The sequence below is a fragment of the Thamnophis elegans genome, chromosome 4, assembly GCF_009769535.1.
Source record: "Thamnophis elegans isolate rThaEle1 chromosome 4, rThaEle1.pri, whole genome shotgun sequence".
Taxonomy (NCBI): Eukaryota; Metazoa; Chordata; class Lepidosauria; order Squamata; family Colubridae; genus Thamnophis; species Thamnophis elegans.
The window spans coordinates 84,188,206-84,204,994 of NC_045544.1; the positions used below are offsets into that span (position 1 = coordinate 84,188,206).

The 16,789-nt window shown below is 37.5% G+C and overlaps 1 protein-coding gene across 4 annotated transcripts in view; it reads right to left on the reverse strand.

Moving 5' to 3' along the window:
- Nucleotides 1-16,789, reverse strand: part of GALNT14 (polypeptide N-acetylgalactosaminyltransferase 14) — a 322,417-nt gene that overhangs the window by 12,093 nt on the left and 293,535 nt on the right. For all 4 annotated transcript variants that reach the window (XM_032215773.1, XM_032215771.1, XM_032215774.1 and 1 more), the window contains 3 exons: nt 14,716-14,808; nt 8,882-8,965; nt 7,066-7,210 (listed from right to left, as the gene is read on the reverse strand). In XM_032215773.1, the coding sequence (XP_032071664.1) occupies nt 7,066-7,210; nt 8,882-8,965; nt 14,716-14,808 (322 nt within the window). The remainder of the gene's footprint in view (nt 1-7,065; nt 7,211-8,881; nt 8,966-14,715; nt 14,809-16,789) is intronic.

A 16,789-nucleotide genomic window follows, 5' to 3' on the forward strand; every position in this document is an offset into this window, starting at 1 on the left:
TACCAAAAATCCTTAGCTGCACTATATCCTATGCTTCTGTCACAAACTTAATATTGATCTTCATAGACTTTTTGTAGGTATTCAAAGGGCCCCCCTGTCAAGCTAATCATTGCAAACATTCTTGCCCGCTGTTATCTCTACATTTTTCTTTGAAACTGCACAGCCAGAAGTTCACTGTTTGAAGGGGTGAGGAGTGCAGTTTTCTTGCAGAGGTGCAGCCATTCTTTGTTATATAATCCTCCTAGCCCTTTCAAATGCTGAGTGGTGGAATTGGTGGAGTGCAACTCTTTTGGGGTAGGCAATGTGAGGCAATGACCCCTTCTCTTGGGCCTTCTCCATCTAAATTGCACTCAGGAAAACAACAGGATTGGAAAACCACAAATGTGTCAGAAAAGATAGTGAGCTGGAATTAGCTTTACTGGGCACCTTCTTCCCCTCTCAGATAAACAAAATCTTTGGCTTCCAAATTCTCTAGATGAAGTTTGAGGACAGCCATATGCTTAGGGGAGTGTAATAGGTTTATCTCTACATACAATCCTTTATGTGCTCCCTGAAGCATACTATAGAGATACTTGGCACTGGGGAGGCAGCCAATAGTTCTAGCATCAGGATGAATCTTTCACAAGTTCATGTAAAAATATCACACTAACTAAGAGGGTGATTCAACCCTGTGACAAGGGATTCTGAGAGGCAGGCTGTGAAGTACAGGCAGGCAGGAGGGGTAAGGGGGGAAAGGGGGAGAGTGGGAGAGGAGGAGGAGGAGAAGAAGAAAAGGAAGAGGAGGAGGAGGAGGAGGAGGAAGAAGAGGAAGAGGAAGAGGAAGAGGAAGAAGAAGAAGAAGAAGAAGAAGAAGAAGAAGAAGAAGAAGAAGAAGAAACAAGAACAACAACAATAATAATTAGAGACTGCAGTCTTGCTGGCTTGCAGAATGACAGCTTTTCTCTGAGACCTTATAGAATCATTTCATTGCTGCTGCCACCAACGTGTTGAAGTGTATCCAGGCCTAACAGGCTTCTCATTCCTTTTCTATAGCTTGTCAGGTTTTTTGGAACTGCTAATGATTAATGGGTTTATAAAATGAATCCCAGATTCAGAAATCTGTTGCAAGAAGGTTACTGCAAACTTTAATATCAGCTGATACTGTGCTCTAATGGAAAGCCAGTGCATCAGCCAAAGAATGACATCTTCATTAGACAAAAGCAGGGCAAAATTATGATCAATTATTTACCCTCCAATGCAACTCTCTGGCAAACTGCTAAATCAATCAATTGCCTTTCACAAATGAGACATAAACAAGGCCAAAGAATGCCAAAGAGTGTGCTCAGTTCCGGGAGTCTGCAATCCTATGGAAGAAGAGACTGTGAACCACTTTCTGCAGATGCTAGGAGGCAATTATTTGCTCAGTGGGAAAAAAAGGACTGCGAGGAATATGATTGATGCTTATTTCACAATGTATTATTGGAGCATTTTTTTCAGGAGGAGAACTGGAGGTAGCCAGAGAAAGGAATTGTTGGGGGACTCTGAGCAAACGGGGTGAAAATTCTTCACAAATAATAAATAATAAATACTCAAACACAAAGCCACTGGCTCAGATGAATCTAAAAAGACATCAGATCCTGCTTGTCTCTTAGGATAGCTACATGCTGAGGCAGCAATAACACAGCAGGGGAGCTATCCTGCTTTCCCACCATTTTTTTTTCATTTTACTCGGCAAGCTTTAATGTTTTGATTTTCTCATTTTCTCCTCTACCATTTCCTCCACTATACCTTTTAAACCTTTCTTTACTGTTCTGTGGTTGCAATATTTTAAATCACTTAATCCAAATAATGCATGGATTAGAAAAATGAAAATATATTATTCTTAGATGGGCAGACACTGAATACATCAAATTTCACTAGCCTCTCTTTCTCTCTGAATAGCCATCACCAATTTTCAGATGTGTTGGGACTGTAACTTCCATAATTAGTACCTATTTGTAGGCTGAGTTTTGGATAATTACAGTCTCAACATATCTGGAAAGTGTTTGGTTATGAAAGATTATAGTGGAAGAAACATTAGCACGAACCTGGTCATAGTAGAACAGGAGCTTTGTCTACATTTTTCTCAGATACAATTCACTTCTACTCTCAAAGGCAAACTGTACTTGAAAAGTTTAATTGTCTGTCTCTTCTCATTCATAAATTGTTTCAGGAGATGCAAGCAGCGATACAATACTGACCTATCCTTTGGGGAGTTCTTCATCAGTCTGTTTTTAAAGAGTTTTGGAACTGATAAAATATATATAAATATGTCAGTTAGATTTCCATGTACCTTTCCATGTAAAGTACACAGCCTGATGTAAGAGTCTGAGAGTTCTAAATCAAGCTTGCACGCCTGCCTTATATTCTGAGTTGGTACCTATGGAGAATAGCAAGTTTTTCAAGGACACGGCTCTTCCCAGGGAGGATTCTAAGGATCTACACATCATATTATTTCCCTTGGCATTAGAAAATATTTCCTACATTTCCTTCCATTTTTGCAGATACTTTAATTATTAAAAACTGGAAACTTTTGGGAGGGAAGTAATAAAAACTTAAAGCACACTGTGACTTTAAAAGAGTCACCATAAAGAGCAAGATCCCTGCTGTATAAGCTATCATTATTTATTTATTAGGCTAATGACTGGCTAATGGCCCCAAAAGAACAAGGGAGATAAAGGCTAAAGTGCTGGAGCAAAGTGTATGGACTTTTCCACCTGATCCTGCGAACTCTGACCACAGCAAACTAAGCAGGACCATCAGTATTTTAGTCTGAATAGCAGCATATGAAAAAATTTCATTGGCTTTCTGCTTTATATGGAATTTTTCCCTCCTGGACATTCATTAAAACCAAGGGCTCCTTTCCATAAATCAGAAGGATGTTCTTATGGGTCTTTGTTTAATGATGGGTACTGCTGGCAGAAAACGCTCTAATGTGTAATATTTCTCCCCACCATTAATTTGACTGTGTGTCTGAAACATATTTCCTAATATTGTGGAGAGCCTGCAGTTATTTCTACATTGAAAACCATTTTAAAAAATGAACTGGTAAATGTTTTATACTGAAGATATTGTACTGCACTGAAATGAACAGAGTTCATCAGAATTTTACATTTCCTTCTTCAGTGACTGAAACAGGATCATATGGCTCATCCAGACAAAATATGAGGGAAGGAAACTTTTGTCTGTCATATTCCTAGATATACAAAACAATAATTCCTTTCCTGAACTGTTGAAATTTCACAATGAAGGCTCTGTTTTCACGAATAGTTATGAGTCTTTATTTTTGCTAAAGTTGAAGTACATATTCAACACAGGTAATCCTCAACTTATGACCACAATGGAGCCAAAATGTATGATACTAAGTGAGACAGCTGTTAATTGCATTTTGGCCCACTTTATGTCCTTTCTTGCTACAGTTCTTAAGTGAATCACTGCATTTGTTAACTAGTAACAGGGTTGTTAAGTGAATCCGGCTTCCCCATTGATTGTGCTTGTCAGAAGGTTGCAAAAGGTCATCACATGACCCTGGGACACTGCAGCAGTCATAAAAGTGAGTCAGTTGTCAAACATCTGAATATAAATCACGTGACCATGGAGATGCTGCAATGGTTGTAAATGTGAAAAAAATGGTCATGTCACTTTTTTTCAGAGATGTTGTAACTTTGAACACTCACTAAATAAATTGCTGTAAATTTAGAACTATAACTATATAATTTTAGCATGGGTGGAGGGCAGTGGTGGGTTTCAATTTTTTTTTAGAACCTCTTCTGTAGGGGTGGCCTGCTTTGTGGTAGTGGCTTGCTGGCCATGTGACAGGGTGGGAGTGGCTTGCCAGCCATGTGACCAGGTAGGAATGGCTTGCCAGCCATGTGATGAAGTGAGAATGGTTTGCTAGCCATGTGACCAGGTAGGAGTGGCCAACTTGTAAAATGTGGTGAAACTCACTTAACAACGCTCTTGCTTAGTAACCAAAATGTTGGCTCAGGAACTCTGGCACTGAAGCACACAAGTCTTAAAGCTGTCAAGTTACAAGACCCTTGTACCCCCAACCATTTAGAAAAAAACCCAGGGGTGTTCAAACTTGAGAGCTTTAAGACTTGTGGACTTCAACTCCCAGAATTCCTCCTCTCGCTCTTCATCTTGACGATGTGTGGATGGGCAGGGGGAGGGAGCTGGAATTGGTTCTAAACGGCACTGTAGATTTGTGGAACCTCTTCTATAGAAGAAGTTAGATCTGGCAGGAACCCACATCCATAACTTTGGATGTTCATGTGGTTGTAAGTGGCACCTAATTGTTAATCTGCTCCAAAGAATACTCTCTGATTGACACTGCATATTTTCCTTTTGCTGATTGGGGAGAATGAGGTAAGCTTCATTAAGTTCCTTTTACTTTAATAGGCAATTTAATATTGAAGGAACACAGAGTATGAACTTCACACATTGCTGCAATTCAGTACTATTTTTTTAGAAATAGGAAAAAGAGTAAATAGGTTTGAAAGATGGGAGGAATTTATAACTCTCTTTTTAGTCCTCCCTTATTTCTGAAGCAGAATTATGGGCCAAAATAGCTTGGTGTTTTTTTTTTAGTCTGGAATGAGCTCCTGTTGAGATTTATGCAGCTTATACAGTAAGAGAGAGCCAGTTTGGAGTAAGGGGTTAAAGTGCTGGGAGAGGACTTGTTGTGGCCCACCAGATTCAGAAAGTGAGGAGATTGGGGAGGAACATGGGCCAGTCCTGAGTCTGGGGAAGGCTCTGATGAGTGCTCTGCGTTGAAGGCAGAGATGGAGCCAGGGCTGACTGACAGTTAACAGCTGCCTTCGGAGTCAGACATTAGTGAGGCAGATGAACAGCTGGAGCCTGTTCCCAGTGTGCGCATACACAGACTTGCCAGATGAAGGGAACAGCTAAGGAACAAGGGTCGACATGGGAGGAAGGCCATAGGTGGACGGTGAATGGGCCCTCATATAGGGAATGAAAGTGGAGAGAAAGGGGAGGGGTGTTTGCAAGAGACAATTAGTTCATTCCTGCATTCTTGCCAAGTATTGCAGCATCTGAAAGATATCGGCCTGGTGATTCTCCAAGCCTGATAAAGGTCAGTAATTGTGAACTATCTTGAAAGACTGTGGGCCTCGACTTTGCTGGAGAGGAATTCACTGTAAATGAAATAAAAGGGGTTTATCGGGACGAGGACTTGGCTTCATGCTTCTGGGGAAGCCACATCAGAACAGGACTGAGGAGATTTAGCTTCAAGTCCATCAACTATGGAAGTTTACAAAGGGTGATTTAAGTCAATAAGTACCAATGAGGACAACCTACCTCAACTGTCCCCAGTCTTTCCACCTTGGTGGCCCATCTGGCATGGGGAAGGGGGTATATGAGTGGCAGGTGCATCCCTGCACACATGGCTCCATTGGTGTGAGCAGCAGGCACATGCCCTCTGCTTTGCACGTGAACGAAGGGCACTAGTGCACAAAGCTCCACTTTCATGAGCAGAGGGCAATTGAGTAGACAGTGCTTGTGCTCATGTGTGAAGCTCCTCTTACATGAGTGGAGCTTTGCACATGAGCACAAGCATTCTCCGCTCAAGCGCCCTCCACTCAAATGAGTGGTGCTTTGTGCACGTGCTTGCTCATTGCTTGTGCAACCCAGTTTCAAACAGGCCACTGCTCAGTATTGGGCCTTGGCCCAGGTGTTGGAGATCCCTGATCTATCTCAATGAATGTTGTGGAGGAATTGTTAATGTTATGTTCTGAACTTTGAGCCCCTGGAAGAAAAGTAGAATACAGATCTAAGTGACAAATAATACAGGGTATTTCTGCTGGAAAAACTGCAATCCCTTACAGCTAAGGAATTCAAGATTCTGTGCAACCCAAGCAAAACTGCTAATGTAGATGTTTGTTTTTGAAAAGGAACAGATTAGTAAATAATGTCCCTGGCTTCATGGAAAGACTTAATCGCAAGGCAACTTCTTTATACACAAACTGATCTGCAGATGATAATGTTACATTCCAGAAAAATACTAGCAATGGAATATTTGTTGGGGATCTGACAGCTTACAGACATATCATGTGGAAGAATCTTTTATACATAAATATTTTATAACTTAGCTCCCAAGTAGGAAATCAGCTCACACCATTTCTTCTAATCTGAATCAAAGAAAACAAATGTACTATTCCAAAAAACAATTAAAACCCTGATTATCTAAACAATAGCCAAGGTAAACAGCACTCTGCTTATAAATAATCAGCCTCTCCATGACAAGCTTATAAGCACAAGATTTCTATGAGCAAGGAATGTTAGCAAAGAAAAGACTTTTAAAAATATAGACGTTTATATAGCTGTCTTAAGATATTTCATGAAATATATGTATTTCCTATTTTTTCCATGCCTATTTGTTTTCCCCAGTCTGGTCTCCTGGAAATGTGTTGGGATAGGCTGGCTGGGAAGTTGTAGTACAAATACAATTTTTTTTTGCTGCTAGCAGTTAAATTGAAGTATGTTGGCTTTCAGAAGCTTTGTTTATAATGCTTCTGAAAACTAGAGTGTATAACAAAGGGTGCTTGTATAGTGCAGGATGTCATCTTGGGTTTCAAAGATGTACATTCTTATCCAACATATATATCATGGAGGTCTTCATTACATGCTAAGCTCATGGGACAAAGGTTTTTTTTGTAGTAACACTGCTATTTGCATTCCATCACTACTTAGGCAATGAAAAAAAAATCCAATTTGTTTATGTCATCATTTTGCTGACGTCTCTTCTTTGATACTGTGATACTTTGATACCAAACATCATTGATGTTTTAGAACTTTTAATGCTATTTTTTTCTTGAGTGCCTTTGTTAAAAAAAATACCCACCAATGGGTTTTGTTAATTGAGCATCCAGCTTTAATCATCTTTCCAGCCTTAGTTTTATAGCTTACCATCAGCAGATAAGAGTTCTATCCACCTACACAATATCATCGTTCAGATAAGGATAATTGTAAACCATATGAATGAAGCTTTATGTTCCCTTTCAACCTGCTACATGTTAGAGAAATTACCTGTGCCGCTGCTGCTGCACCTTTGCTGGTGATGCAGGGGTTTAAGATCACCATTGGGAACTCCTGTCCTTCATTTTTCTGGGACTCCAGACATCTCTGTCTCTGCCGAATCATTCCTGTCTGGTACAGTGATTCCTCAGGTATTCTAAGAAAAGAGATAAAGCCGAAAGATTAATAACATATTAAATAATTAACGATATCCATTCTGCATGTGTAAGATGAACAGAGTGCATCATTGATTTTAGAAGTAAAGCTCAGAATAAGGGCTATCAGTTTTCATCTCTAGCAGGCAGTTCTACATTGTAGTTGCTGACAATATAGAAGAGCCAATGCAGTAAAGCAAATGACTGCTGAATTTGATCTAAAGAAAACTTATATCCGTGTCCCTTTCTGTTCCTTTTGGTAGAATTTGATCAAAACTTGGCATAAAATATTTTAAAATAAACAAACAACCACCACCAATTATCATAATGGGAGATATTCCATTTGCTTTGTTTTTTATTCCATTATGCTGTTTACTATCAACACATCCAATAGGCTCTTTAGAGGAGAGACAGGATAAAAATGTGATTCTGCGAAAAACAATGGTTTTTCAAAAACATGTCAAATAATGATTTCAAACGTGGGAAACTTTTAGAAAAGTATTTTGAATGTAAAGGGTTAGACTAAAAAAAACCCCGAAGTTATAAGCCTAAATAATTGTATTAATGCTGATATTTAAGCCCTATCGAGAATGTTTTTTTAAAGTTAAATTAGTAAAAATAAACTTATAACCTAGTAAAAAAAAACCTAGTTAAAATTTAAAAAACTAGTTAAAATTAGTTAAATTAGTTTAAATAAATGTATAATGATTAATTCTGAAAAGAAGAAAAAATATAATCCAGCAATAATCAATGCAGGTTGTCCTTAACTTACAACCACAATTAAATGCAAAATTTCTATTGCTAAGTGAAACATTTGTTAAATGAGTTTTGCCCTGTTTTAGGACTTTTCTTGTCACTGTTGTTAAGTGAATCACTGCAATTGTTAAGTTGCTAACACAGTTATTAAGTGAATCTGGCTTCCCCATTGACTTTGCTTGTCAAAAGGTCGCAAAAGAAAATCACATGACCCTGAGACATTGCAATCATCATAAATATGAACCAGTTGCCAAGCATCTGACTTTTGATCATGTGACCATGGGGATGCTGCAAAGGTCAAAAATGTGAAAAATTGTCATAAGTCACTTTTTCCAGTGCCACTGTAACTTTCAACGGTCACTGAATGAACAGTTGTAAGTTGAGGGTTATCGGTAAAGCTTATTTCTAAAAAATGTGCATAGTGGGTCAGACTTAAAGTCATCATGCAAGGCAAGAATGAGTATGTGGTTCAGGGGTGGGTTCCTACCAGCGTTGCTACTGGCTACTGCCACATGTGCGTAGTTCACTGTAAATTGTTCCGTGCATGTGCGAAGAACAAGAAAATCTACTAAAAAAACATGTCAGCAACAGCAGCAACAACCAGGGAACCAGTTTGGGGGCGTGGCCAGCCTGGGTCATGGCCGGTTCTGCGATCCAGACAGAATTACCACTACTGCCCAAACTGGTGTTAACTGGAAGGAACCCACCTCTGACGTGGTTGTCTTCCAGTTGTTGTACTCCAACTCCTATAATCCCTAGCTAACCTGGCTAAGATGAGGAATGATGAGAATTTACACTGAAGCATCTGGAAAGACGTACTATTCATACTAGCTGAAAAATAAAATAAAGTTTGTAAAAAACCAGTCATGTAACAAGTAGCAGACACTAAACATATTTTTTTTTAAAAAAAGTAGTACCTAAGCTCTGGATAGACATTTTCCAAATACCACTTGAATGTGTGACATTTCAAGGTCTTTCTCAGTTCCACTCTGCTTTGAATGCTGTTAAAAAGAGCACATTGGAAAATATAGTTATGGCAGTGCATCTGCTGACTTCTTTAATGGGAGTCAAGTTTTAATGGGTCAGAAAAAAATTAGATTCCATTATAAATGAATGGAATCACAAAATAGAAGAATAATGTAGAAGCCAACCCCCCCCCCCCCAATCTCTTTATTTCTAATGGTAATCACACATTGCACTGAGCCACCATTTTGTGTTAAGTTAAAATGTTGTGTGACCCCAGCTATTGTAGTTTCTATCACCAATTTATGGCTTAGTGTTATGCATGAGTCAAGATGCTCTGGTTTTGCTCAGTAATGCAGTTAAAACAAATCCTGGCATAGCAGAATTAACAAATGCAATACTGTATGTCTAATATTAACACATAAAGTAAAAGAAATAATCAACCATAAAATAATGTTAAAATGCAATTAATGTATTCCTACAGTCTGTTTCATGAAAGATTAATAAGGCAAAATACAGCATGCAAGGTCTTTTCTTGTATGTCATTCTAATTTTTATTCTTAGCATAAAAAGGATAGAAATATATTGACTCTTCTAGCTAGATATTTATGCAAATGGATTCAGCTAATGCACAGAAAGCTTCAACTTCTCCATTTCTTTTCTCAAAGAAATGCAGTAAATTATTTTATGACCTAACTGCTTTACAGTTCAGAAAATTAACTAACTCTCTGACAGTAGTAGTACTACTAAAACGATGCTGTGCTTACTTTAACATGTAACTGTACTGACTTTCCAAAAGAGTTAATCAAGGATGTTAATTAAACTCAGCTGGCAATCCCCAGCAATTAGTGTACATTTGGTTTTATTTTTGGTCTTTTGGTTTCTTTTTCCTCTGAATATTAGTCTTAGATGTACATAACCCTTGCTGGCTGTCCTCCTCTCTGATGATATGAGGGTTTATTTTAGCTTTCTGATTAATTTTTTATTTACTTGTTAGCCTTTTTTTCTTTTGCCAACTTGAGTCCATCTCTGAATGCTATTAATTTTCTGTTAATTCTATAGCTCATATCAACTTCTGTCCCTATGAGGGACACTATGTAAAAAAACAGCAACACAAAACCATATCTCATTCTTCTCTTAGCTATTTTCCAGGCTTGGGTTATCAGCTACAAGTAAAATTTGCAGGACTGGGAGATCACAGGACAGAACAATAGAAGGTGCTTTCCTCATTCTGGCACAACCTGATTTGAAAACAACTGTATGATCTGAGTTCTTCAGAGGAGACCCTTTCTACTATCGTACTAATACACGAAATTTTACATTCCTGCACTTCTAAAGAGGATTTTGCCAGTTGTACCCCAGCTGTGAAATATCTTATTCAGGAAGGTTAGATTAGTTTCAAGTAGAAAGAAACAATTTTTGATTAAATCTGGCCCTACATATATGGGTAGGATGATTGAGTAGCTGAAATTGAAGTAGACATGGACATAGGATTATATATTTTTATTACCAAAGCAGTTATGAGTCAGGACTGGAACCTCAGGGAAATGGATTAATTTGTTCACTTTATGGTATGATTAAATTCCCACAAATGTTTTTGGCCTTGGCGGAGGAGGACCCAACATTGCGACGATATGGATGTGCAGTCTCGATGTTCCGAGACTGCAACCAATTCTTTTGCCGCTGGGTGGTCCAATCGGATCTAAACCGTCCCGCAGAGATGGTGAACCGGAAGAATACGTCTTGCTGATCTTAGGGACATCGCAAAGTCCCTGATCGATCCAAGAGAAGTTCTTCAAGCCGGTGACAAAAAATCCAGCCATTAAGCTGATGAAGTCAGGGCAGCTCCAAAATGGAAGTATACGGAAAGAGAAAGTGTTTCCAGCTCGTGATGAATTTTTACCATTTTAAAAGAAACTGCCTATAAAAAACTTAAAATTAATTTAAATTGGAAACAGAAGAAATAAGCGGCAGAATTATGTCTGGAATGGTTTTGGATAGTGGGTTATCTTCTTAAATGCTATGTTCATGGATGGAATTTATGCAAGCCTTTTAAAATGAATGGATTAAGTTTTCTTCTATTTTTTTCTTTTATTATGATTTGTAACCTGTGGACTAAAATTCTCCTCTTTCATTACTGTGGGTGTTCTTTTAACTCATTCAAAAATAGGACTTTTTAAACTTAAAATACAAAAAAGATACAAAAAGAAACAAAGACAATTGCAACAATAACACTGCTACTCGGAGGCTGGAGGTTTGTGTATTGGAAACGAAACACTCTTACTTTTCTCACTGATTATCCTGGCTTGGCACTCTAAGGTTTCACTGCTTGTTTATAGAGAGTGATAAGAAGAATACAGATGTCCCTTTGAAGTATATCTTTAACCAGAGAAAAGTGAAAATAAAACTTTATTGTGAATCTATGCTTTATCTTGTTAAAACCTTCCAAGCTAGAGCAGCAGTGTTTGTTAGCTGGAGATAATGGCACAATTTCAACAGCAGAAAGAAATTTAAGTCTGTAAAAGATATTCTTAGAAATACAGAAATTATCAAACTCATTTGAGAGGATAGAGAAGAAGTTGAAAGACTTAGACTATCTAACAATAAAATATGATAAAGAAGTTGGAGATGTTTATCAAGTGGAAAAAGAGATGGTGAGAATCCTAAAAATCGAAGAGGAAAATGACTATAAAGAAATTAAATTTGCTGATATTTATGGTGATTGGTTTGTCTCTGAAAATAGAAAGAGTGGAATACTAAAAGAAGAATTAAATGGAGGGGAACTCAACCCAGATGGCAAGACACAGAAGAAGAAAAAACAAAAGAATTTATGGATTTAAAGAGAGAAATTTTATTAGCAACATCATTGATAACACTATCGACAATCAAAGACAAGCTGATTAAGGAAACAGAAGAAGGGCATCAAAATTACATGAGAGATTTTATAAGCAAGGAGTTGCTAAGCAGAACAATTTGATTAAGGAGATGATTAGAGGATTGATACCACAAATGGCAGAAGATATGAGACTGTTTTGCTACTGGAAAGATACAGGTTGATAGATGGAAGAGTATAATTTAAAACTAGTTAAACTTAGTGAAATTTAGTGACAATAGATATAGTTAAATAAATAATTGATAATGATAATAATGTATACAAGGTGTAGTATTATGATAAGTAATAATTGGATATGAATATTGAATGGTACCCATGAAAGGAAGATTAGAAATTCTTTTGGATTATATATAAAAGTTAATAAAAAAGAATTAAGTTAGATTCAGTTAAGTCTGGATTATTAGGAGGAAATATTATGATACAGGATATGGTTAAATAAAGGAGGGATAATGATAACAACATATATGTGTGTGTGTGTGTGTGTGTATGTGTGTGTGTGTGTATACACATACATACATACATACATACAACATAAGGAAACTGAATGTAAACTTTAAACAGTGATTTGGAAAGGAGGATTAGAAAATTCTGTTATTAAATATTATGGATGTTTAGCTAGAATAGGACATAAGGATGCAGTGTTATTGGAGAATTTTAGAAATAATAAACGAAATGCCAGTATGTGGTTATGTATTAAATCTTGGTATATTTTATAATGAAGGACGTTTAGACAATTATAGTCAAATGAAAATGGAGATATGATGATGGTAACATGTATAAATATTTGAGTTAAAATACTTGAGTTAATATGAATTATGCTTGATGACTGTGGAAGAGATGAACGAAAGCCTTTGTAACCAACTGATACACTTTCTACAGTATGTAAAGAAGGAAGCTTTTATGTGTTGTGTTTGTTTTGAAATTTAAAAATAAATATTAAAAAAATGTTTTTGGCCTTGGCAATTTTCTCTAAGGTAGCAGTACTGCATGCATCTAACAGTGGCATATATGACAGGAAGGCATGTCTGTGTGTGTGTGTGTGTGTGTGTGTGTACACACACACACACACACACACACACACAAATGCCTTCCTGTCACATATGCCACTGTTAACTTGAATGAGAATCATATATCTAATTAATGCTATACACATTGCTCAAAGTCCAGTCCCCAAATTGAGATGACATAAAGAAAACAAGCAAAATTACGAAAAACAAAAGAATTCTGGCAAAGAAAGTGATGTATTGAATTTAACTTTCCCCTTTAATATATAATCAGAGCAGATGGAAACACTTAGTTGACCTTGGTTGATCTCAAAAAAGCTAAGCAAAGTCAGTCTTAATACTTAGATAGGATGCCTTGAGGAAATCCTAGCGTGATAGACTGTAGATTGGGACAAAAAAAATTCTGAAAGAAAGCAAACACTAGTTTTGTATGGATGCCAAGAAAATGATACATCCCTGTCTACATTTAAGCTCCCCTCCAGGGAATCTTTACTGTTCTTTTTCTCCAGATATATAACTGGTGCTGTTGCTAACTGCTTGATCAGGGATATGTGCATAGCTAGCTGAACTGAAGTAATTACAGTGTACGATGCATTATTACAAGTGATAGGAAAGATTTCATCTGATACAGAACAAAGGTCCCAGAACATTAGGCAGTAGCACAAACAAGATACTGTATACAGATGATTTGCACCTTCCTATCACCTGAGCAGATTATACAGGTATAAAACAACCTAAAGCACTGGATAAAGGAGCAAGGGAAAAGAAAAAGAAAAAAAAGGAGCCAGGAATGGCAGGTGAAAATAGAATAAATTTCCTCACCAGTTCTGAGCCAATGTTAAAATGTAACTCCGTGCTGCTTTGGGGCAAATCTGGAAATAAGGATTCAGATTGTCTGGCTCATATAATCACACTAGCTGAATACCCATGCTCCGATACGAAACTTTGTGATTGGGCTTAATAAATCGACACTTACAGCTTGAAAGTTAATGAGTAGTTAGGATCAGTCTGTCCCCTCCCCTTCTCTCCCTCAGGCTTGCCCCCAGAAGCTTCCCCTATCTTCTTTCCCTCAGGGTGGCCCCATTGATCCTCTCCAAACTCCCAGCCCTCAGGCTGGATGAGTCACATGCTGGCCACACCCAAGTGGCAGTTGGAACAGAGATCTTTTCAGATGGGGAGGGAGGAGTAGAACTCCTTAGCATCAGAGCATGTTAATAATAATATAAGAAATACTAATGACCTGAGGGTTGTTTTTTTTAAAAAAAAAATCCTTTCTAAGCAAGCACCTAGAAGCTAAGAGAAACATATGTGCCACATTTCAAGTTTGTAGGCTTTACGGTTCTGAAGATTTCATGATTGCGGTATGAGTGGTTTTCACTTATATATATATACCGTAGGTAGATATTGTATGGGTTCATGCTTGCTTTTTTTGCAGGAGGAAGTGTTTGTTTATTTGCTTCTGCTCTGGAGTAGTGTTTATTCACAGGACTAACTCATTAGTAAGGATAGCTGATTCTGCTTCTCCTGGACCAATGGGACAGCTATGAAAAGGAGAAATCACCTTGGAATTTATCTGAGACAATTTCAAACATGAGAAATGTGGAGGAGACAAACCCATTTATTTTCATTCATGAACAAACCGATATTTCAAATGGGCTTTTATATAAGCTCTCATTCCCCTCCGCATCTCCACAAATAACAACTAGGACTTTATACTTATATCCTTGCAGCATCTGTTTACTATTAACATCTAATTAACTGTTCCCAGAGAAAGAAAAAGTACACAACCCAACAGCTGGACGATGCTCCAATAAAACAATAATGAGGTTCTACCATATCAAGCAATTGAGTCTCTTTCTGTTTTGCTTCAGTGCCAGAGGGGGCCACTTACTCTCCATATGGTCTCCCTTGAGCTGCAGGCCGGGCTGCATAATAGTATTGCTTAAATTCATCCATCCACACTTCTGCCGTGCGCTTGGTGTTTCTAAGGAAAGGCATTTTTAAAAGAAAGGAGAAACAACAAGGAAAACTTGCATGAAAGAGTTTAAATTTAATGCTTCTCATTAAAAAAACAGCAAGGATAAGGGAGAAGGAAAGCAGCAGTTCATTTTTGTGAGAGATGTAGGTGAAAAAAAAAGGACCAGTGACAGAGTCCAGTTCTTAAAGACTGTTTCACATATTATATTTTCTCAGAGGTAGATTATAAACACATTTGTCCTACAACTAACCAGAAACAGTAATTAAACTTCCATTATGTGCAAACTGTCCAAATACAGGTAATCCTTGACTTACGATCACAACTCAGCACAAATTTCTGTTGTTAAATGAGACATTTGTTAAGAGAGTTTGGTCCCATTTTATGACCTTTATGGAATCTGACCTCCCCATTGCCTTTTCTTGTCAGAAGGTTGCAAAAGGTGATCACATGACCTTGGGACACAGCAACGGTCATAAGTATGAACCAATTGCCAACCATCTGAATTTTGATTATATGATCATGCGGATGCTACAAAGGTTGTAACTGTGAAAAATGGCCATAAGTCACTTGTTCAATGCCATTGTAACTTTGAACAGTCAGTCAATGAACTGCTGCAAGTTGAGGCCTACCATTCAGAAATGGTTAGATTTCTTGCACCTTTCTAACTGTTTCCCCAGTTGTAATATAGGAAAAGTGAAAACTTAGCAAACAGAATGTTTGTAGGTACATGGAGTAAATAGCTGTCCTAAGAACCTACCTAAAGCAGAATGTACAGATGTGATGAATTACAAGCCTGAAATATCCACCTGTCTGTCTATAATAGAGGTGGGTTCTACCTATTCGGTAGAACCGGTTCATCAAATCTACCGAACCGGTGACAAGAGGTTCCACCAGTGGACCCGGAAAGCAGGCCACACCTACAGAAGAGGTTCCAAAAATTTTTGAAACCCACCACTGGTCTATAACAAGCTAGGTTAAGGCATCAGAATGCCAAAAATATTACAGGTACCTTTGCAGTATTATTTGGTTCTGAATCCAGGTTTATCAGATAGTAACAAGATTCATACAAAGGCAGTGCATAATAACTTCATGGCTTATTTGATTGAGAAATCCTCAGTTTAGTTATATAATTTCTTTTCATATAGATAACTATATGAAAAAAAATATACCAGAAAAATGGATTCATTAGAAAGAAATGGGCCCGTTTAAACTGGCAGAAAAAGACTGCCTTAGTGGTATTTATTAAAGGGCTGATGATGATTTAGATCTGATTTAGAACAGATTCTTTCAGATGTGTGGGAATAGAATTGAGACCTCTACTTTAATGGTAATCATTAAAGTAACTATATGTATGTCTAAGGTTGATTGACTGCAATAGAAGTCTTCCATATAAAGACCTGATAGAAAGCCTTACTGTAATATAATGCAAGAAGACTGTATTTTGCATTTTATCAGCAGAAGGTAACACTAATTTTGTAATTTTTATTAGTTTGTTCAGTATATTGGCTAGATAATTTTCATGCTTTCTGCCAAAATATCCAGATTTTGGCAGAAAGCAGTGTAATAAATAAACAACAGAATAAATATTTTCATTCCACACACTCAAGAATTGCAAAAAGGGTAGGTTTTTCAATGCATACATTGACAAATAGATATAATTGGTGGGTTTCTATCAATCACTCTCCCTGTTCTTTAAGAATATCCCAATATATGAAGTGTTGCTTTGCAAAAAGATTAGTGAATGATGTATGAATTTTGCACTCAGAAGTATTGTTCCTCTGAAGAACAACCTTGACATACTTGAATTGGTGTCTAGCAGCTGATAGAGATATATGAAGTAGTATATGGAATCTAATAGTTGGGCCTCCTAGATCTTCACTGGGATGAATTCATTATTCATTCTGTCTCCTGTTTGTTTCTCCCACCCCACTTGCTCTCCAAGGTTCACCATATTCATTTAAAGTTTGATCAAGGTCTATTCAAGTAG